Raw genomic sequence first — 23,567 nt, 5'->3', positions numbered from 1 at the left:
AATCCCACCGCCATTTCCTGGTTGCTAGAATTAGAATTTCAACTTGTGAGAAAACAAGCAAGTATAGTGTAGAGAATCATTATAGCATCTAAACCGCTGTGAAATATATTTTCCATATCCAAAAACATTGTCTTTTCAGCTGATTTGAAGCTGGTGTACAAAACCGAAAGTAAAAGACCCAAAAACGAAACTATAAAACAGGAAGCATAGAAAAATAACAGATCTACCACCTTCTTAGACTTGCTTTCAATATAAATAACAGATCTATAACATTTCTATGTAAATTTGGTCAGGTCACCCAAAAAGCTATATAGTGCAGCTTTAATCTGTGTCTGGGAAACTGGCCTTAAGGCTTTTCATTTAAGGCTGTGATAGGAGGGAGCACTATTAACCCCAGATGAAGATACAGGCAGAATGGGGGATGTAAAACAAATCATAAGTGAATATCAACGACAGAGACCAGGATGTCATTCTGAGATGAGGTTCTCTATTACAAACGTTTCATCGACAGGACAGGAGCCAACGTGACAAAATGGTTACCAATAGCAATTTGCATAATGAGCATTTTTAGCCTGATTAAAACTAGACTGAGCACTCCCCTCATGGTGAACACAGCATTCAGTCTGGTTTAACCAGTCTAGGATCTAGTCTAGAAAAAGGGATGAGCGTACAGATCTAGGATCAGCTTCCCCTCCCCAATCCTAACCTTAACCATTAGTGGGGTAAAGGGAAAACCGACCCAGGGTCAGCATCTAAGGCAACTTCACCCCTATACCTGTTAGATGGTTGGACTGCTGGGTTATTGTTGCTGGATATTCTGTTCTGCAGGTTATGGTAGACAGGATGTTAGCTGGATAAGAGTCGACCATCAACAGGTGCACAGTACAGGACAGTGTATATATATCTATCTATCTATCTCAATGTGAATAAGTACGTTTTGTCTGACGCACTGCTGTGCTCAGGGTTGACTTTTGATTCTATAAGCAACAGTTTTGTCTGATACTAGTTACGCATCAGAATAGGGAAAGGGGATTATTTTAACATGGTACCAACCTCATGTAAATACACAGCCATCCAGCCAAGGCTTGTATAAAGTAGTAAGGACTTAGTCTTTCCCTGAACATCACCGGTCATCCATCCAAGGCTTATATAAAGAAGGACTGAGTTCAAAATGACACTATTCCTATGTAGTGCATTCATTTACACCAGAGCCCCATGGTCCCTGGTCAAAAGGAGTGCACTACATAGGGAATATGCCCCATGGTCCCTGGTCAAAAGGAGTGCACTACATAGGGAATATGCCCCATGGTCCCTGGTCAAAAGGAGTGCACTACATAGGGAATATGCCCCATGGTCCCTGGTCAAAAGGAGTGCACTACATAGGGAATATGCCCCATGGTCCCTGGTCAAAAGGAGTGCACTACATAGGGAATATGCCCCATGGTCCCTGGTCAAAAGGAGTGCACTACATAGGGAATATGCCCCATGGTCCCTGGTCAAAAGGAGTGCACTACATAGGGAATATGCCCCATGGTCCCTGGTCAAAAGGAGTGCACTACATAGGGAATATGCCCCATGGTCCCTGGTCAAAAGGAGTGCACTACATAGGGAATATGCCCCATGGTCCCTGGTCAAAAGGAGTGCACTACATAGGGAATATGCCCCATGGTCCCTGGTCAAAAGGAGTGCACTACATAGGGAATATGCCCCATGGTCCCTGGTCAAAAGGAGTGCACTACATAGGGAATATGCCCCATGGTCCCTGGTCAAAATGAGTGCACTACATAGGGAATATGCCCCATGGTCCCTGGTCAAAAGGAGTGCACTACATAGGGAATATGCCCCATGGTCCCTGGTCAAAAGAGTGCACTACATAGGGAATATGCCCCATGGTCCCTGGTCAGAAGGAGTGCACTACATAGGGAATATGCCCCATGGTCCCTGGTCAAAAGGAGTGCACTACATAGTGAATAGGGTGCCATTAGCACAGTACAGTCTGTGGTGAAGTGGACCTAACTTCATTATTCATTAATGAAGAGGACAGTAGCTGATGTTTCCAGGCTATTTAACATGGAGGTCCATCCCTCCCTACCAGACTACAGATGGTCCACCAGCTGACCGGTCTGTTCTGTCTGGTCAGCCCACATCCAGGACAATAGGGACTTGGAGGTGCATCTCAATAGTATAAAGTGGTTTCCTCATCTTCTCTCCTTTCCCTCCTCTGCACTGATGGGAAAGAAATTAGAGGTGAAAGCTCATTTCTGGTAGAGATAGATCATCCATACTGCTTTTACCGGTCCTGTTTTCTCATTCTCTCCAAGACTAACTTGACTATTGAGAGGAAGGAGAGGAGATGAAGCTATTAACTGGACTATTGAGATGAGAGGAGGCTATTAACTGGACTATTGAGATGGAGCCCAATAAGAGAACATGGTTCTGATCACAGGCTGAACACAGTAAACATTAATTCAGTCATTCTTCTGGACATGGGGGTTAAGGGTCATCAACTCCATCTGACCCCATAACAAACACAAACAAACAAACAAACAGGAAATATTGCATCTTAAAGCATACATACAGTAATGATGAAATCATCTAACTTTGCAAAAAGTCCCTTTTCATTTTTAAATACAACATTGTATATATAAATTATTTGTAATTGTGCAATTCATTCAGAGAAGAAAATTAAAAGTTTAGAGGAAGGAAGCTGCAGTCCGTTGGGGACCTTTGTCAGGTACAGTTGCTGTTATATAGCTGTTATAGAGTGAAACTGATAAACTAATGGAGCCAAAATGGAGACACTCCAGAGCACAGAGGTCACCAACACATCATCCACATGAGCAAAGCTCAGGCATGTGCCTGTATGTTAAATACACACAAACACACTCAGCATCCAACCCCACCCCACTCATAGGTGAGTGAGGCCTTTTCAATCATTCAGTCAAGTGTCTCTCCCACACACACACACACACACACACACACACACACACACACACACACACACACACACACACACACACACACACACACACACACACACACACACACACACACACACACACACACACACACACACACACACACACACAGTAACGGTTCTTCAAGTGTTCTCTCCTCTCAGTGTTCTGCGGGGCGTACAGGAGTTGTACAGAGATTTGGGGGGGCGAGGTTGGGGTGAAGGATGAGGGGTACCCTTGTTCTGCGAGGAGCTTGTACAGAGGTTGGGGCCATGCTAAACGGTGAGAGGCAGCATGCCAGGAGGGGAGACATTCCGGGGCGACGCCAGGGCAGTCAGGGTGCTGGGGTCCAGTCCATTCACAGCCCTGTGGGGGACAACACCAGACAGAGACAAACCAAGAAGACAGAAGTTAGTTCATTCATAATATCAAATAGAAAGCTGTTTGGGTATTCTCAACATACTCTGGTTAGACCAACTCTGATTAAAAATGGGATAGAGTCCATTCAGCCTGTCACTTCTTCTACTGTCTTGGAATGAGTCACACTAACCTTGCAGACAGGAAGTCAAGCAGAAATATAGATGGACCAGTGGGAATACTCCTGAGAGAGAGAACAACTCAGAGAGATAGATGGACCAGTAGGAATACTCCTGAGAGAGACAGAACTCACGTTTTGTCGTAGTAGGTGGTGTGTAGTGAGTGGGAGAACTTGGTGGCGTTGCTGTTGATGAGGTTTCCGTTCCCAGTGATCATGTTGGTGGACGACGTGGAGTAGGTTTTCCTCACGGCCTGGTCCTTGGCAAAGTTCCTACATGCAGCTAGCTTGGACTCCAGCGCCTAAGGACAGACACACATGGCCTACATTAGACTAATCACAAGCTGTGGATTCTGTTGTAACCTTTAACCTTTAATTCAGGTCACAGACACCTTTCCAATATACTCTGCTGTCAAGTCAAGAGAGGAGACGGAAGCCAAACTGTTGGGTTTACTCAAGAAGAGTGTTCATACTGTTTTGTCGTCAACATTAGCTTCATAGAGGATGGATACATAGCAATGGCAATGGAAAACATTGCGACAAGAAACAAAAGTCTGATATTTACCCCAACTTTTCTAAGAAGGTCCCCAACGATATTAAGAGCAGAGATTCTTGCTGATGGGGTCAGAGGTGAGCCGCCAGGCCCACAGCCATTTGTTAACACTGTAGAGAGAGAGGAGATAAAGAGGAGAGAGAAAGATGACGAGACAGTGTTTAGCACATGACAGATACCTAGAAACTGTTTCACATGGAGGTAACAACTCCAAAAGTGAAGTAAATAACAGACCTGGGTTCAAATAGTATTTATATACTTTCAAAACACTGAGCATTTAATTGAGACTGCCTGGAGGGACTTTTGAGACTCTTCCATGGATTCCATTGCACCCGGCAAGCTCAATAAAGCACATGTAAAGTATTAGAGAGAAAACACTATTTCCACCCAGGTCTGTTAGAAGACACGGCTGTTGACCTACCTGATGATTTAGGGTTGATGAACGGGTGTTCCATACCCTTCCCTACAGGGGTGACAGGCAGGGACAGGGAGGCCTGGACAGCAGAGTGCATCTTGTCCATGTCCAGGGTAGGAGAGCTGGGGGCTGACATTCTGTCTGCAGTCCTTTCCCTCACCACCATCTCCTGTCTCAGGTCTGGGGGGGGGGCAGATAGACAGACATGAGATAAGCACCAATACAGACATGATAACAGACATGACATTCTGTCTGCAGTCTTCTCCCTCACCGCCAGCTCTTGTCTCAGGTCTGAGGCATCAGTCACACCAATACAGATTCTACCAAATGGATAGAGCAGTGTTTCACAACCCTCTCCTCAAGTACCAGCCAGACAACTATTTCATATACTCCAGTACTATCACTACATCTGATTACACTGGTCTACTATCATCAAGCCCATGATTAGTAGGGGACAGGGAGCTTAGGGGGACAGGGAGCTTAGGGGGACAGGGAGCTTAGGGGGACAGGGAGCTTAGGGGGACAGGGAGCTTAGGGGTTATCCCCGTCCATACCGCTGGCTTCATCCTTCAGTTTCAGTACTGAGACCACTAGACTCCTTCTCATCCAGCTGACTTTAATACAGCCGTATTAGACATAACAGAAAGGGTAGGTCTGAGATAGAGGTAGGCTAGGTGTTTCATGTCTTCATACCTCTGGCTTCATCCTTCAGTCTCTGTACTGAGACCAGTAGAGACTCCTTCTCATCCAGCTCACTCTCCAGGAAGGCATTCCTCTCTATGGCCTGGTTCAGACGACCCTCAAAGTCCTCCAGAGATACGATGGTCGCCCTGAGGGAGGGAGGAGGGAGGAGGAGAGGAGTTGGGGTGGACAACGGTTAGTAGCAGAAGCAGGTGAAAAATGTACAGTATCTGTGTGGGTTGGATAACTGGGTTAACACTGAGTGGAGTAACACTCTCTTTACAAGCATTTCACTACACCCACAATGACATCTTCTAAATATGTGTATGTGACCAATACATGTGATACTGAGGCACAGCTACCAGCCAGCATCCACTTAGCCTACAACCTAGGCCTGAACTCAACTAAAACATTTGAATGGCTGCGTTAGTAACGTTAGTTTAGTTCTACTGTGGTATATAGTGACCTCTTGGCTCTCTCCAGGTCATCGTTGGCCTGCTCCAGTTCTCTGACGTATTTATGAAGCTGTTCCTTGATTCCTCTGGTCTGTCCCAGGTCATCCTCTAACATGGAGACCTGCTTATAGCTCTGAGCATACTGCTGCTCCAACTTCTCCTACAGGGGGAGAGAGGTGGGAGAGAGAACAAACATTCAGACAACATATAGACCTGCTTATAGCTCTGAGCATTCTGTTGTTCCGCGGGGGGGGGGATTAGTGTGTGTGGAGATGGTTGCATTGATGACCGAGGTGACAGGTGGAAGGGAGTGTTGACATGACAACTTTCTTAATGTTAATGTTAACATTCTCAGTGTTCATAGACTCTAGAACTCCTTTGTTCTCTGGCGAGGGGTGAAGAATGGCTCATAGGTGTCAGAATCAAGCCAGCCTAAGGTCTGGGTCAACAGCAAGGCTAGCCCAGCTCCAAGTTGGCATCATGTTAAATTATCCCAATGCTCTACATCCTGGTTAGCATCATGTTCTATTATCCCAGTAGCTCTACATCCTGGTTAGCATCATATTCTATTATCTCAGTGATCTACATCCTGGTTAGCATCATGTTCTATTATCCCAATGCTCTACATCCTGGTTCATCATCCTGTTCTATTATCCCAGTGATCTACATCCTGGTTAGCATCATGTTCTATTATCTCAGTGATCTACATCCTGGTCAGTGATATACCTGGCCAGCACCAGTGATCTAACCAGTGATATGCTGGTCAGCCAGCCAACACATGCAGCTCTCTCTCTGGCAGGCAGCGGGGGCATCCAGGAGTGTGGCTTTACTCTGACATCCAGATGTAGTTGTTGAGCCCTGTTTCCAGTCCCTGGTGAATGGGTGATGTTAATTGATGTTCCGGAACTGTAATCCAGTGTTTGCCGAACCGAAAATCCCCCAGGAACAGTGTTTGCCGAACCGAATCCCCCAGGAACAGTGTTTTCCAAACCGAATCCCCCAGGAACAGTGTTTTCCAAACCGAATCCCCCAGGAACAGTGTTTTCCAAACCGAATCCCCCAGGAACAGTGTTTGCCAAACCGAATCCCCCAGGAACAGTGTTTGCCAAACCGAATCCCCCAGGAACAGTGTTTGCCAAACCGAATCCCCCAGGAACAGTGTTTGCCAAACCGAATCCCCCAGGAACAGTGTTTGCCAAACCGAATCCCCCAGGAACAGTGTTTGCCAAACCGAATCCCCCAGGAACAGTGTTTGCCAAACCGAATCCCCCAGGAACAGTGTTTGCCAAACCGAATCCCCCAGGAACAGTGTTTGCCAAACCGAATCCCCCAGGAACAGTGTTTGCCAAACCGAATCCCCCAGGAACAGTGTTTGCCAAACCGAATCCCCCAGGAACAGTGTTTGCAAAACCGAATCCCCCAGGAACAGTGTTTGCAAAACCGAATCCCCCAGGAACAGTGTTTGCCAAACCGAATCCCCCAGGAACAGTGTTTGCCAAACCGAATCCCCCAGGAACAGTGTTTGCCAAACCGAATCCCCCAGGAACAGTGTTTGCCAAACCGAATCCTCCGGAACAGTGTTTGCCAAACCGAATCCTCCGGAACAGTGTTTGCCAAACCGAATCCTCAGGAACAGTGTTTGCCAAACCGAATCCTCAGGAACAGTGTTTGCCAAACCGAATCCTCAGGAACAGTGTTTGCCAAACCGAATCCTCAGGAACAGTGTTTGCCAAACCGAATCCTCAGGAACAGTGTTTGCCAAACCGAATCCTCAGGAACAGTGTTTGCCAAACCGAATCCTCAGGAACAGTGTTTGCCAAACCAAATCCTCAGGAACAGTGTTTGCCAAACCGAATCCTCAGGAACAGTGTTTGCCAAACCGAATCCTCAGGAACAGTGTTTGCCAAACCGAATCCTCAGGAACAGTGTTTGCCAAACCAAATCCCCCAGGGACAGTGTTTGCCAAACCAAATCCTCAGGAACAGTGTTTGCCAAACCAAATCCTCAGGAACAGTGTTTGCCAAACCAAATCCTCAGGAACAGTGTTTGCCAAACCGAATCCCCAACCGTTTCACATATTTGTTAAATTGTAACACGAAGAGGCACAACATTTACCTTGAGGTTGTCCAGCTCACACTTCAGTGTTTGGTTCTAACCCCTCTGTCTGTGGGTCTGTGTGTGTGTGTGTGTGTGTGTGTGTGTGTGTGTGTGTGTGTGTGTGTGTGTGTGTGTGTGTGTGTGTGTGTGTGTGCGCGTGTGTGTGTCCGTTCCTACGCATGTTACCTTGAGGTTGTCCAGCTCGCTCTTCAGTCTTTGGTTCTCTGTGTGCAGGTCTCTGATGCGGTGTTCAGCCTGTCCTAGCTGGGCCTCTAACTCCGCCTCCAGCTCTCTGCTCCCTTCCTGGAACTCCAGCAACTCCTCCTGGGCCTCATGGTAACTGAGGAAGACACGGGAGAAAACGGACTGTTACACACAGTCCCACACATCCACTACCACACCGTCTCTCCTGCAACTCCACCAGCTCCTCCTGGGCCTCATGGCTGGAGGACACACAGGAGGGACTGTTATTTAATGATGAATTGTGGTACTAATGAGTGGTAGTCACATCCCCTGGACAGTCAGACCTAGACCTATCCTGTGGTCAGTGGAACATGTCTGAACACACCCGGTCTCTTCACTCATAATATCCTGTCTCCAGACCCCTTGACCCCTCACCCCTCTCAGAACACACTGAACAGCAGCAGGCATATAGGAGCCATCTGTATCCTCTAATGACGAACCCCTGCTGAGGTCTCAAAGCTCCATCAGACCAGCTGAGGTACTGTCTCAAAGCTCCATCAGACCTGCTGAGGTACTGTCTCAAAGCTCCATCAGACCTGCTGAGGTACTGTCTCAAAGCTCCATCAGACCTGCTGAGGTACTGTCTCAAAGCTCCATCAGACCTGCTGAGGTACGGTCTCAAAGCTCCATCAGACGTGCTGAAGTACGGTCTCAAAGCTCCATCAGACGTGCTGAAGTACTGTCTCAAAGCTCCATCAGACGTGCTGAAGTACTGTCTCAAAGCTCTATCAGACCTGAGGTACTGTCTCTGTCTCAAAGCTCTATCAGACCTCAGTCCAGTCTGTATTCAGTCTATATTCAGACTCACTGGACTGTGTCCAGACTTACTGAGCCACACAGTATGTGCTAGATACAACCTAGTAATACAGTCCAGTAATATCTACACAGACCTAGCTGAAAGGTCTGGACTCCTGGATTGTAGCATAGCACCTTCTCTTGTCCCACATGGCTGTATATCAGTCTATCACCTGTCTGTCCATAGACGTAAAGCAACTAGAACTTACCGTCTGTCTGGTCATAGATGTAATGCAACTAGAATGGTTCTGCATGGCCCCTGACTCATCTGTCATGACAAAGGCCAATGCCATGCTAGAGCTGAATGAATGCAGACTTTCCATGCCCTTCATTCAGTCAGGTGGCTCCACTGAATTGAATTAGAAGGGTTGGTTCATGTGTGAGAACCTAAGGCATGGTATACTAACCTGGTAGTCAGATATGTCAGCCTGGACCAGGATCTGTTTGTGCTGTAAAATAATAACATGCCATTTAGCAGATGCTTTTAAGTGACTTACAGTCATGCGTTCATATATTTGGGTGGTCCCAGGAATCGAACCCACTACCCTGGAATTACAACTGAGATACAAAGGACCACTGTTTGGCATGACAAGGAGTTGAGATGATCGCACAAACAGATCTGGGACCAGGCTACAGATACATAGTTCCACTGACCAGGGATGACCCTTGAACAGAAAAGGTCTGAGTGACACACACATTAACAGGGTTCGACAGCTCTGGGGTCAGTTAACCTGTTATGGCTAGGGGGCAGTATTTTCACGGCTGGATAAAAAACGTACCCGATTTAATCTGATTATTAGTCCTGCCCAGAAACTAGAATATGCATATAATTATTAGCTTTGGATAGAAAACGCTCCAAAGTTTCTAAAACTGTTTGAATGGTGTCTGTGAGTATAACAGAACTAATTTGGCAGGCCAAAACGTGAGAAGATTCTGTACAGGAAGTACCCTGTCTGACCATTTCTTGAACTTCTTTGCCATCTCTATCCATTACAAAGGATCTCTGCTCTAACGTGACACTTCCTACGTCTTCCATAGGCTCTCAGAGCCCGGGAAAAACCTGAATGTCGTCATTCCAGCCCCAGGCTGAAACACATTATCGCCTTTCTCAAGTGGCCGATCAAGGGACTGTGGGCTTAGGCGCGTGCACTGGCCGCCCCCGTCTTTGTGTTTTTTCCTCTGTTTACCGAAAAGGAGATTCCCGGTCGGAATATTATCGCTTTTTTACGAGATAAATTGCATAAAAATTGATTTTAAACAGCGGTTGACATGCTTCGAAGTACGGTAATGGAATATTTAGAATTTTTTTGTCACGAAATGCGCCATGCGCGCGACCCTGATTTACCATTTCGGATAGTTTCTGGAACGCACGAACAAAACGCCGCTATTCGGATATAACGATGGATTATTTTGGACCAAACCAACATTTGTTATTGAAGTAGCAGTCCTGGGAGTGCATTCTGACGAAGACAACAAAAGGTAATCAAACTTTTGTAATAGTAAATCTGATTTTGGTGAAGGCTAAACTTGCCGGGTGTCTAAATAGCTAGCCCGTGATGGCTGGGCTACGTACTTAGAATATTGCAAAATGTGCTTTCACCAAAAAGCTATTTTAAAATCGGACATATCGAGTGCATAGAGGAGTTCTGTATCTATAATTCTTAAAATAATTGTTATGCTTTTTGTGAACGTTTATCGTGAGTAATTTAGTAAATTGTTAGTAAATTCCCCGGAAGTTTGCGGGGGGTATGCTAGTTCTGAACGTCACATGCTAATGTAAAAAGCTGTTTTTTGATATAAATATGAACTTGATTGAACAAAACATGCATGTATTGTATAACATAATGTCCTAGGTGTGTCATCTGATGAAGATCATCAAAGGTTAGTGCTGCATTTAGCTGTCTTCTGGGTTTTTGTGACATTATATGCTAGCTTGAAAAATGGGTGTCTGATTATTTCTGGCTGGGTACTCTGCTGACATAATCTAATGTTTTGCTTTCGCTGTAAAGCCTTTTTGAAATCGGACAGTGTGGTTAGATTAACGAGAGTCTTGTCTTTAAAATGCTGTGAAATAGTCATATGTTTGAAAAATGGAAGTTTTCGGATTTTAGAGGAATTTGTATTTCGCGCCACGCCCATCATTGGATATTGGAGCAGGTGTTCCGCTAGCGGAACGTCGAGATGTAAGAGGTTAACCGGCAGCCACTGCTCCATCCTTGGCCTCACTGGGTTTCCCTGCTCATTCCACACACAGTTACCGTACCAGAAGCACACACAGTTACCGTACCAGAAGCACACACAGTTACCGTACCAGAAGCACACACAGTTACCGTACCAGAAGCACACATGGCCAGTTTGGCCGCAGAACAGCCCTGTTCAACTATCGCTCTGATTGGAATGACTTCGGTTACCTTCCCTCTGACAACATCACTGTTTTCAGACCATATGACCAAAATACCACTGTGTACAAACAAGTATTTGTATTTATTATGGATCCCCATTAGTTCCTGCCAAAGCAGCAGCTACTCTTCCTGGGGTTTATTATGGATCCCCATTAGTTCCTGCCAAGGCAGCAGCTACTCTTCCTGGGGTTTATTATGGATCCCCATTAGTTCCTGCCAAGGCAGCAGCTACTCTTCCTGGGGTTTATTATGGATCCCCATTAGTTCCTGCCATGGCAGCAGCTACTCTTCCTGGGGTTTATTATGGATCCCCTTTAGTTCCTGCCATGGCAGCAGCTACTCTTCCTGGGGTCCAGCAACATTAAGGCAGTTATATACAATAAAAACATCACAATACACACCAGATTTCACAACACATTGTGTTCCGTCAGGCCGCTACTCTACCACCTATCTACAATACAAAATCCATGTGTACGTGTGTGCATAGTGCGTATGTTATTGTGTGTGTGTTCAGTAGGCTTAAGTTAGAATATAAAATTATTTGTGTGTGTGGCGTGTGTGTATAGCGTAGGGGTGACATCTGGGACCTCCTCATGAACACACACTAGGCCTATATTCTAGAATGTGTTGTGTCAACACTGACAAGGTCTGGCTCTACAGAGCCTGGGAAAACATAGTTAATACTGTAGACCTGTATCATGTTGAACTAGTAACATAGTTAATACTGTAGACCTGTATCATGTTGAACTAGTAACATAGTTAATACTGTAGACCTAGATATGTGTTCTAGTACACCCTGCCGGATATAGGCTGTGTGTGTTCTAGTACACCCTGCCGGATATAGGCTGTGTGTGTTCTAGTACACCCTGCCGGATATAGGCTGTGTGTGTTCTAGTACACCCTGCCGGATATAGGCTGTGTGTGTTCTAGTACACCCTGCCGGATATAGGCTGTGTGTGTTCTAGTACACCCTGCCGGATATAGGCTGTGTGTGTTCTAGTACACCCTGCCGGATATAGGCTGTGTGTGTTCTAGTACACCCTGCTGGATATAGGCTGTGTGTGTTCTAGTACACCCTGCTGGATATAGGCTGTGTGTGTTCTAGTACACCCTGCTGGATATAGGCTGTGTGTGTTCTAGTACACCCTGCTGGATATAGGCTGTGTGTGTTCTAGTACACCCTGCTGGATATAGGCTGTGTGTGTTCTAGTACACCCTGCTGGATATAGGCTGTGTGTGTTCTAGTACACCCTGCTGGATATAGGCTGTGTGTGTTCTAGTACACCCTGCTGGATATAGGCTGTGTGTGTTCTAGTACACCCTGCTGGATATAGGCTGTGTGTGTTCTAGTACACCCTGCTGGATATAGGCTGTGTGTGTTCTAGTACACCCTGCTGGATATAGGCTGTGTGTGTTCTAGTACACCCTGCTGGATATAGGCTGTGTGTGTTCTAGTACACGCTGCTGGATATAGGCTGTGTGTGTTCTAGTACACCCTGCTGGATATAGGCTGTGTGTGTTCTAGTACACCCTGCTGGATATAGGCTGTGTGTGTTCTAGTACACCCTGCTGGATATAGGCTGTGTGTGTTCTAGTACACCCTGCTGGATATAGGCTGTGTGTGTTCTAGTACACCCTGCTGGATATAGGCTATCTGTAAAAGTGATACCAAAGAAATATTCAATAGAAACCAAACGGAAGAAAAGGGACTGAAACGGGGAGGTAGGCTACTACCTGAACCAGTACAATAAGAAATGCTCATTTTCCTTGCAAAATGATTTCCATTACGACACGTTTTGCTACGGTGTGCACTAATGATGACTCCCCAGCACTAAGAACAACTAGACCTAAACTAACTCTGCCTAATCTAGGCCAATGAATCCATTGCTTCCTGTGTCGATGGTAACGTTAACAAAGGCCTATAGAGGAACAGGCCATGTGTCAGATGATCACATGACTGTTATGACATAACCTTGTTATTCATCTTCCAGTGTTATGAGCAAACATAAAAGCTTTGCTTTATGTAACAGAGCCGAGAGCAAGCCATGTGGTTTTCTGGTCATGTATAATTATATTACTGAGAAGACGTCAAAGTGAAAGACTGTGCCTAGCTTGAGTTTCTATTTGGAACATGTATGTAGAGGAGAGTAGTTCAACAGATACAATGACAAACTGCTGAGTCTAATCTTCTGAAACTCAATGTTTGACCATGTATAAATCAATGAATGATTTTGTTAAATGAGCTATGAGTAGCCTAGATCAGTTGACATGAACATACCTGTTGTTATACTTGAGGGATAAGGCCTTCCAGTAGTCAATCTCCTGGTCCTTTGAAGTGAATGTTGGTATCATGTCTGTGTCCATGGTAGAACAACCTGAAGAGGAGAACATCATGATCACCTGAAGCTAGTTAAAGACAGACGTATCGTGAAAGTAGGCCGAAACATTTGAATGGCAGAAAACCAAACATAGGGTTTATTCTTACCCAAGAAAAGTAGCAGACTAATTCATTGCAAAAATAAAAAATAAAAAAAATAAAAAAGTACTTAGTCTTATGCTCAGGCTGTCAGTCTGGAGACAGGCGGCCTGGCTGTCAGTCTGGAGACAGGAGGCCTGGCTGTCAGTCTGGAGACAGGAGGCCTGGCTGTCAGTCTGGAGACAGGCGGCCTGGCTGTCAGTCTGGAGACAGGAGGCCTGGCTGTCAGTCTGGAGACAGGCGGCCTGGCTGTCAGTCTGGAGACAGGCGGCCTGGCTGTCAGTCTGGAGACAGGCGGCCTGGCTGTCAGTCTGGAGACAGGAGGCCTGGCTGTCAGTCTGGAGACAGGAGGCCTGGCTGTCAGTCTGGAGACAGGAGGCCTGGCTGTCAGTCTGGAGACAGGCGGCCTGGCTGTCAGTCTGGAGACAGGCGGCCTGGCTGTCAGTCTGGAGACAGGAGGCCTGGCTGTCAGTCTGGAGACAGGAGGCCTGGCTGTCAGTCTGGAGACAGGCGGCCTGGCTGTCAGTCTGGAGACAGGAGGCCTGGCTGTCAGTCTGGAGACAGGCGGCCTGGCTGTCAGTCTGGAGACAGGCGGCCTGGCTGTCAGTCTGGAGACAGGAGGCCTGGCTGTCAGTCTGGAGACAGGCGGCCTGGCTGTCAGTCTGGAGACAGGCTGTCATCACAGTTATTCAAGACCCACTGACTTCAACTCAGCCTCCCTCCACCTCTCTTCTAACAACAAAGGGCCTGACACACTGACCCAGCAGCAACACCTGGGTGACAACCAGCCATTTGGTAGGCCAACTCCTCAGTAAGGAGATATAGGATTCCCCCAGTAGGCCCCACAGAGCCCCTTCATACAGACCAGGGCCTCCTCATTAAAACTTCTAACCCTGTTTATTTGACATGGGCAACAGCGGACTGGACATGTTTTCAAAAAGCTTCATTCACTTCAATTCATGGCCATTTTGTGTGTTGAATGCCAATCATAAACACATGGAACAGAAGTAGTGTGGAAACCCTGAGCAGCAGTGTTATGAATGAAGCTGTGGTTGGGCCAAAGCCACCTCAGAGGGAGGATGTGATTAAACGCCCACATGTCTGTTTGGTCCAGTGTGTGTGTGCTGTGTGAGGCTGAACAGCAGGGAGTCCCCAGCCCTCCCAGTAGCTCCAGGAATAGGCAAGGCTACTAGTGATCATCTCTGGTTAAGAGGGATTTCCAGCATGCATGGGTCAGTCGCTTCAAACTGTCCCAACACAAGAACTAAAGTTACACTGCAGAAATTGCTCCTCCACAAACAAGCAGTCATTGTGTAGAGAATCATTGTACTGTCTAAACCGATGTGAAATATATTTTCTGTAAGCAAAAATATTATATATTCGGCTGTTTGAAGCTGGTGTACAAAACCGGAAGTAAGACGCAGAAACAAAAATTCAGAATGGGAAGCACAAACAGCACAGATAGAACAGACCTACCGCTTCTTAGACTTGCTTTCAATGGGAATGACAGATCTATAACTCACATTTCTATGTGAATTTGGTCAGGTCGCCCAAAAAAGTGTTGTAGCTTTAACAGACGGATGAGTCAGCACAGCGGTCAGCCACCCCAACACCATCCTCTATACTGCACTCTGCTTAACAGAATGTCAAATGGCTTTTAATTCAGTTAACAAGGGAGAGTCATCTGTCAGTTAGACAGGTCCCAGGGGTCATGGGGTCAAAGGGAGAATAGCTGTTCTCTCTCACATTACTCTAGGTGTATGTATGGTATGCAGAGCGTGCGTGTGTGTGTGTTATGCAGCTCAGGAAACTGTGGCGTTACACCACTACTGGGACTCACTCAGGAAACTGGCCATCTTGGCTCTCCCAAGATGGCGTTGCAGTTCAGACGTCCTTTGTCTTCCTCTTGTCGTGTCCCGTGTATATATATATATATATATATATATATTTACATATTTTCTTCGCATATCTTTTTACATATTTATTTTCTAAAAACTCAACCTCAAAACACCCTCCTGCAACCCACCTCACCAATTAAAAAAATTTAAAGTATTATTTACCTCAAATCTGAAATCCACAACAGAAGCTAGCCAGAGGTTAGCAAGTTCACTGGCTAACGTTGGAGTTCAGCTAGCCACGGTTAGCGGTCCTCAGCTATCCATTAGCTCGAAAAGCTATCGCCAATCGCGACTCAGACCAGAGCTTACCGGACCTATTCTCTCTCCATATCCCCGGATTTCTACCGCAGGCTCTGGACATTTACACCTGGATCTTGCAGCTAGCTAGCTGCTACCTGAGTGACTATTGGCAACGTTGGTCCCGGAGTTAACATAAATTATTCCGGAGCTAGCCAGCTGAAGAGTTTCTTCAGCCTCTCCTGGGCTACTGTCACCTATCCGGACCTGTTTTTTCTGCCGATGCAGAGCCCCATCTGGCCTTCACGACTGGACCACTGACGTTATCTGCCCGAGGGAGTTATCCAACTGGCCCCTCCGTCGCGACGCAACCCGAATGCCCATCTGCGGCCCACTAATCGTTAGCCGTCTTATCGGCTGATATCTGAATAGGTCTATCGGACAATTTTGTTGGGCCACTATAACTAACTATTGTGCCAATTGGACTGGTCCCCCCTACCACACGGAACCCCAGTAATCTACAGACGGAATCGCACGAGCTGGCTAAAAACAGACCTCCCCCATCTTCTACCAGCTTGCTACCTATGGCTCGGCTAGCTATCCAACTCTCACTGGACCCTTTGATCACTCGGCTAAGCATGCCTCTCCTTAATGTCAATATGCCTTGTCCATTGCTGTTCTGGTTAGTGTTTATTGGCTTATTTCACTGTAGAGCCTCTAGCCCTGCTCATTATACCTTATCCAACCTCCCAGTTCCTCCACCCACACATGCTATGACATCTTCTGGTTTCAATGATGTTTCTAGAGACAATATCTCTCTCATCACTAAATGCCTAGGTTTACCTCCACTGTACTCACATCCTACTATACCTTTGTCTGTACATTATACCATGAAGCTATTTTATCGCCCCCAGAAACCTGCTCCTTTTTCTCTCTATTCCGGACGTCACAGACGACCAATTCTTATAGATTTTAGCCGTACCCTTATCCTCATACTTCTCTGTTCCTCTGGTGATGTAGAGGTGAATCCAGGCCCTGCAGTGCCTAGCTCCACTCCAACTCCCCAGGCGCTCTCTTTTGATGACTTCTGTAACCGTAATAGCCTTGGTTTCATGCATGTTAACATTAGAAGCCTCCTCCCTAAGTTTGTTTTATTCACTGCTTTAGCACACTCTGCCAACCTGGATGTCCTAGCCGTGTCTGAATCCTGGCTTAGGAAGTCCACCAAAAACTCTGAAATCCTTATCCCTAACTACAACGTTTCAGACAAGATAGAACGGCCAAAAGGGGGCGGTGTTGCAATCTACTGCAGAGATGGCCTGCAGAGTTCTGTCCTACTATCCAGGTCTGTACCCAAACAATTTGAACTTCTACTTTTAAAAATCCATCTCTCTAAAAACAAGTCTCTCACCGTTGCCGCCTGCTATAGACCACCCTCGGCCCCCAGCTGTGCTCTGGACACCATATGTGAACTGATTGCCCCCCATCTATCTTCAGAGCTCGTGCTACTAGGTGACCTAAACTGGGACATGCTTAACACCCCAGTCATCCTACAATCCAAGCTTGACGCCCTCAATCTCACACAAATTATTAATAAACCCACCAGGTACCACCCCAAAGCCGTAAACACTGGCACCCTCATAGATATCATCCGAACCAATTTGCCCTCTAAATACACCTCTGCTGTTTTCAACCAAGATCTCAGCGATCACTGCCTCATTGCCTGCATCCGTAATGGGTCTGCGGTCAAATGACCTCCACTCATCACTGTCAAACGCTCCCTGAAACATTTCAGCGAGCAAGCCTTTCTAATCGACCTGGCCCTGGTATCCTGGAATGATATTGACCTCATCCCGTCAGTAGAGGATGCCTGGTTATTTTTTTTAAATGCGTTCCTCACCATCTTAAACAAGCATGCCCCATTCAAGAAATTTAGAACCAGGAACAGATATAGCCCTTGGTTCTCCCCAGACCTGACTGCCCTTAACCAACACAAAAACATCCTATGGCGTTCCGCATTAGCATCAAACAGCCCCCGTGATATGCAACTTTTCAGGGAAGTTAGAAACCAATATACACAGGCAGTTAGAAAAGCTAAGGCTAGCTTTTTCAAGCAGAAATTTGCTTCCTGCAACACAAATTCAAAAAAGTCCATGGAGAATAAGAACACCTCCTCCCAACTGCACTGAGGATAGGAAACTCTGTCACCACCGATAAACCCACTATAATTGAGAATTTCAATAAGCATTTTTCTACGGCAGGCCATGCTTTCCACCTAGCTACCCCTACTGCAGTCAACAGCACTGCACCCCCCACAGCTACTTGCCCAAGCCTTCCCCATTTCTCCTTCTCCCAAATCCATTCAGCTGATGTTCTGAAAGAGCTGCAAAATCTGGACCCCTACAAATCAGCCGGGCTAGACAATCTGGACCCTTTCTTTCTAAAATTATCTGCCGAAAATATTGCAACCCCTATTACTAGCCTGTTCAACCTCTCGTGTCATCTGAGATTCCCATAGATTGGAAAGCAGCTGCTGTCATCCCCCTCTTCAAAGGAGGGGACACTCTTGACCCAAATTGCTATAGACCTATATCCATCCTACCCTGCCTTTCTAAGGTCTTCGAAAGCCAAGTCAACAAACAGATTACCGACTATTTCAAATCCCACCGCACCTTCTCCGTTATGCAATCTGGTTGCAGAGCTGGTCATGGGTGCACCTCAGCCACGCGCAAGGTCCAAAACAATATCGGAACCGCCATCGATAAGAAACAATACTGTGCTGCCGTTTTCATTGACCTGGCCAAAGCTTTCGACTCTGTCAATCACCACATCCTCATCGGCAGACTCAATAGCCTTGGTTTCTCTAATGATTGCATCGCCTGGTTCACCAACTACTTCTCTGACAGAGTTCAGTGTGTCAAATCGGAGGGCCTGTTGTCCGGACCTCTGGCAGTCTCTATGGGGGTGCCACAGGGTTCAATTCTTGGGCCAACTCTTTTCTCTGTACACATCAATGATGTCGCTCTTGCTGCTGGTGAGTCTCTGATCCATCTCTACACAGACGACACCATTCTGTATACTTCTGGCCCTTCTTTGGACACTGTTAACTACCCTCCAGACGAGCTTCAATGCCATACAACTCTCCTTCCGTGGCCTCCAACTGCTCCTAAATACAAGTAAAATTAAATGCATGCTCTTCAACCGATCGCTGCCTGCACCTGCCCGCATCACTACTCTGGACAGTTCTGACTTAGAATATGTGGACAACTACAAATACCTAGGTGTCTGGTTAGACTAAACTCTCCTTCCAGACTCACATCAAACATCTCCAATCCAAAGTTAAATCAAGAATTGGCTTCCTATTTCGCAACAAAGCATCCTTCACTCATGCTGCCAAACATACCCTCGTAAAACTGACCATCCTACCGATCCTCGACTTTGGCGATGTCATTTACAAAATAGCCTCCAATACCCTACTCAACAAACTGGATGCAGTCTATCACAGTGCCATCCGTTTTGTCACCAAAGCCCCATATACTACCCACCACTGCGACCTGTACGCTCTCGTTTGCTGGCCTTCGCTTCATAATCGTCGCCAAACCCACTGGCTCCAGGTCATCTACAAGACCCTGCTAGGTAAAGCCCCCCTTATCTCCGCTCAATGGTCACCATAGCAGCACCCACCTGTAGCACGTGCTCCAGCAGGTATATCTCTCTGGTCACCCCCAAAGCCAATTCCTCCTTCGGCAGCCTCTCCTTCCAGTTCTCTGCTGCCAATGACTGGAACGAACTACAAAAATCTCTGAAACTGGAAACACTTATCTCCCTCACTAGCTTTAAGCACCAGCTGTCAGAGCAGCTCACAGATCACTGCACCTGTACATAGCCCATCTATAATTTAGCCCAAACAACTACCTCTTCCCCTACTGTATTTATTTTATTTTGCTCCTTTGCACCCCATTATCTCTATTTCTACTTTGCACTTTCTTCTACTACAAATCTACCATTCCAGTGTTTTACTTGCTATATTGTATACACTTTGCCACCATGGACTTTTTTGCCTTTACCTCCCTTATCTCACCTCATTTGCTCACATTGTACATACTTATTTTTCTACTGTATTATTGACTGTATATTTGTTTTACTCCATGTGTAACTCTGTGTTGTTGTATGAGTCGAACTGCTTTGCTTTATCTTGGCCAGGTCGCAATTGTAAATGAGAACTTGCCTACCTGGTTAAATAAAGGTGAAAAAAATTAAATTACATTTAAAAAATGTGTCGTCACACCACTACTACTGGGACTCGCTCAGGAAACTGTGTCGTCACACCACTACTACTGGGACTCGCTCAGGAAACTGTGTCGTCACACCACTACTACTGGGACTCGCTCAGGAAACTGTGTCGTCACACCACTACTACTGGGACTCGCTCAGGAAACTGTGTCGTCACACCACTACTACTGGGACTCGCTCAGGAAACTGTGTCGTCACACCACTACTACTGGGACTCGCTCAGGAAACTGTGTCGTCACACCACTACTACTGGGACTCGCTCAGGAAACTGTGTCGTCACACCACTACTACTGGGACTCGCTCAGGAAACTGTGTCGTCACACCACTACTACTGGGACTCGCTCAGGAAACTGTGTCGTCACACCACTACTACTGGGACTCGCTCAGGAAACTGTGTCGTCACACCACTACTACTGGGACTCGCTCAGGAAACTGTGTCGTCACACCACTACTACTGGGACTCACTCAGATACTAAGATACTAGCTGAACTAGGATTGGTTTTGATACTGTCAACATAGCCTAGTCGAAGATACTAGCTGAACTAGGCTAATGATAGTATAGCTAACATGATGACCTTAGCTGAACTAGGCTAGTGATAGATCATCATGTTAGCTATACAATCATTAGCATGGTTCATCAAAGATCATCGTGTTAGCTATACTTAGCTGAACTGGGCTAATGATAGATCATGTTAGCTATACTTAGCTGAACTGGGCTAATGATCGTATAGCCAACATGATGTAATGTTATTAGGCTACCACGTGAACAACACGTCCATTGAGGTGAAATCGCAGTCAGAGCTATGAGAGAAGAAGGTTCGAAAACTTATGTCTCTCCATTCATCCCTTTATCACAGAGAAGCAAAAGACTTGAATGTGAGTCTCAATAACAGACTAGCTGTTGTTTCCATGGTGATAAATAAGACTAATGTTTAGGTTACACTCAGCTGGCAGTAGTGTGTTGTGTTCCTTTACAAACAAACCAGGATTTGAAAGACAATACCAGGTTCACTCACTGACAGTGATTTTCAGCACAGAAGACTCAGCTTCAGGAAAAAGTAGACAGATGTTTTTCTCTGTTTTTGTACCCATTCCAGTGCAGGCATGTTGGGTGGCATCCTGGTGTGCAGAAAACATGGGCTCGTTTCCCAAATGGCAACCTACTCACTATTAAGTGCACTACTTTTGACCAGAGCAGTGAGCTCTGGTCAAAAGTACCATCTACTGCATCTTGCCTATGCCGTTCAGCCATCACTCATTTACATATTTTTATGTACATATTCGTATTCATTCCTTTACACTTGTGTGTACAAGGTAGTTGTTGTGAAATTGTTAGGTTATATTACTTGTTAGATATTACTGCATGATCGGAACTAGAAGCACAAGCATTTCGCTACACTTGCATTAACACCTGCTAACCATGTGTATGTGACAAATAAATTCGATGGTACAATTTGGGCCACAATATGTAGACTCTACTACCAAGCCAACAGCAGAGAAACCATCTGGTTATATTTACCCATGGCTTAGAGCAGGGCAGGCAAACTAGCCAACAGAGGAAGGTAGTGGAGTCTGGTTTTCCTGTCCACTCTCCTTTTGGCTTCCTCTTTTCCTTTGATGCAGATGACATCTCTCTGTCTGGCTGTTTACTCAAGAGTGAGAGTGGGTGACGCACTACGTGGGCTCACACCAAATTCTCTGTGAGTTACGTTATTTCCAGGAAACTAAAATCCTCCCACTTCCACTAGAGATCTGGGATAGGCTATTTGAGGGTGTAGGGCTCCGCTGTGTATAGCAGTGTGTATAGGTAGGTTGTGCAGCAGACCAGACATACTCCCTGTTGTGACATCCAGTCTCGGAGGAACGGTGGTGGTGAGACCCTGGGGAATGCCCTATTTGGTAGAGATATTAGACCGTTTTTATACTAGCTAACTGCATGTGGCTACCGGCTAGCACCATTACATTGGCTTTCAGAGCAGCAGGTTAGACTCCAAGGAACAAAGCTGTAGCTACAGTTTAGGTGAAATTCTTACTGTATGTAGAATTAAGACACAGCCACCCCTATGATGATAAACAACATTTACATTCCCTGAATATTTGGTGGAAAGAAACATTCTAGGGTAAATGCCACACATTAGCTAAGATCAACTGTATTTCGTTTACAGTAGTCGGCTGACCATGTACGTAAGGACAAGGTGAGGCAGAATAAATAGGACGTGGTATCCACAGGCAAAGAGACCGGTAATCACTCAGTCCTAACGTTAATCACCTCTAACTGGTTCCAGGGCTGAGACCGGCTAGTAACGTTAGTAGTAACCGGCTTTTTGCTTGTCATACGAAACCACCACCAGGCAACACAAAATGTCAACACTATCTGATACTGACTGTTTGTTTCCATACAGTAAAACATGTGTAACTAGTAAGCCAGAAAAGGAAACCATTAGCTCGTCAATATCACAGTGTCGCTAAATCAAATACATAATTATTAGCTAGCAAGACTAGCATGGCACCAAACGGCAAGTTCAACAACCTATTTTCAGCTGTCACTGGTTTGGTGAGCCGCTGGCTGCTCGTCGTTCAAAGCTCGCTAAAGTCGAAAACACAGGTTAATCAGCTAGCTAGCTTTTGGTAAAGTAACCAACATAAATATGTAAATCAATGTCCTTACCTGGGCATGTCCAATCCGTGTATCTGTCTCCAGATTCAGTTACAGTCGCCACATCTTCTGACCTGGACTGTCTTCATCGAAATGTCTGTCTGTTTAGAAAACGCCAACGCGACTCTCGGAAGTAACGTAGCTTCCGAGGCGGTGGCACGTGATGAAATCATACGTACGTCAAATGTGACGCTCCAGGGTTGGACCTCTGATTTGCCTCGTCATGACCACAAGGTGGCGCTATTATGCTAAGAAATTAGTAATGCAGTGCAGTCAGATGATGTGTAGGCAGTAGCCTCCATAGAGCCGCATAAGGCCTATCAAATCCTCATTCACAGGCAGCCTAGAAATGATTTTAATAGGCTAATAGTTGTAGCAATACTGCACTTCCCATAGTAGCCTGTTGCGAGTATTTCGTATTTGAGTGGATATAGCCAAAATGTTGTTGTATTCAGTGGGCCAGTATTTCTTCTATGTTCAGCTTATAGGCTATGCCCTTACAAAAAAAGGTTTGCAGTTTTGAAACTGCAGTAAACATGTATTTGACTCTGGTATTTTGAACGCAGTAATTGCAGAATAACTGCAGTGAGTTATACTGCACTGTAACTAACTGCAGTTGCACTGGAAAAATTACTGCAGTAGAAGAACTGTGTTATTATGTACACAGTATTTGCAGCATACTGCAATTATACTCACTCTAACGGCAGTTATACTGCAGACTGACTGCAATCTTTTTCGCAAGGGTGTGCACCAATATCAAATTAATTACAAGGCATTTCTATGAAGTCAACCTCAATAACACATAGCTTATCTGTTCTGTGGGTCAGACTTCATGGTTTGGAGAATGGTGGGACATGACTGTCACTGGAATTAC

At 45.9% G+C, this 23,567-nt stretch overlaps 1 protein-coding gene across 2 annotated transcripts; it reads right to left on the bottom strand.

The window, feature by feature from the left end:
• Positions 1 to 2,079: 2,079 nt before the first annotated feature.
• On the bottom strand, positions 2,080 to 22,835 carry LOC106602000 (nuclear distribution protein nudE-like 1-B). Of its 2 annotated transcripts, XM_014194445.2 has the most exons (10): positions 22,706 to 22,835; positions 13,412 to 13,508; positions 9,139 to 9,180; positions 7,880 to 8,033; positions 5,608 to 5,756; positions 5,154 to 5,290; positions 4,467 to 4,640; positions 4,058 to 4,155; positions 3,628 to 3,794; positions 2,080 to 3,323 (listed from the first exon to the last, which is right to left on the bottom strand). In XM_014194445.2, exons 2-10 carry the CDS (start codon positions 13,495 to 13,497, stop codon positions 3,233 to 3,235), a joined length of 1,098 nt encoding a protein of 365 aa, XP_014049920.2. In that variant the 5' UTR covers positions 13,498 to 13,508; positions 22,706 to 22,835; the 3' UTR covers positions 2,080 to 3,232. The 2 variants fall into 2 exon arrangements, with proteins under 2 accessions (XP_014049920.2, XP_045571732.1); XM_045715776.1 differs by lacking the exon at positions 9,139 to 9,180.
• Between the last annotated feature and the right edge of the window lie 732 nt (positions 22,836 to 23,567).

This window comes from Salmo salar, chromosome ssa03 (assembly GCF_905237065.1).
Source record: "Salmo salar chromosome ssa03, Ssal_v3.1, whole genome shotgun sequence".
NCBI classification, from domain to species: Eukaryota; Metazoa; Chordata; class Actinopteri; order Salmoniformes; family Salmonidae; genus Salmo; species Salmo salar.
Note: the sequence above shows the minus strand (reverse complement) of the source record. Positions and strands in the feature narration are given on the sequence as shown.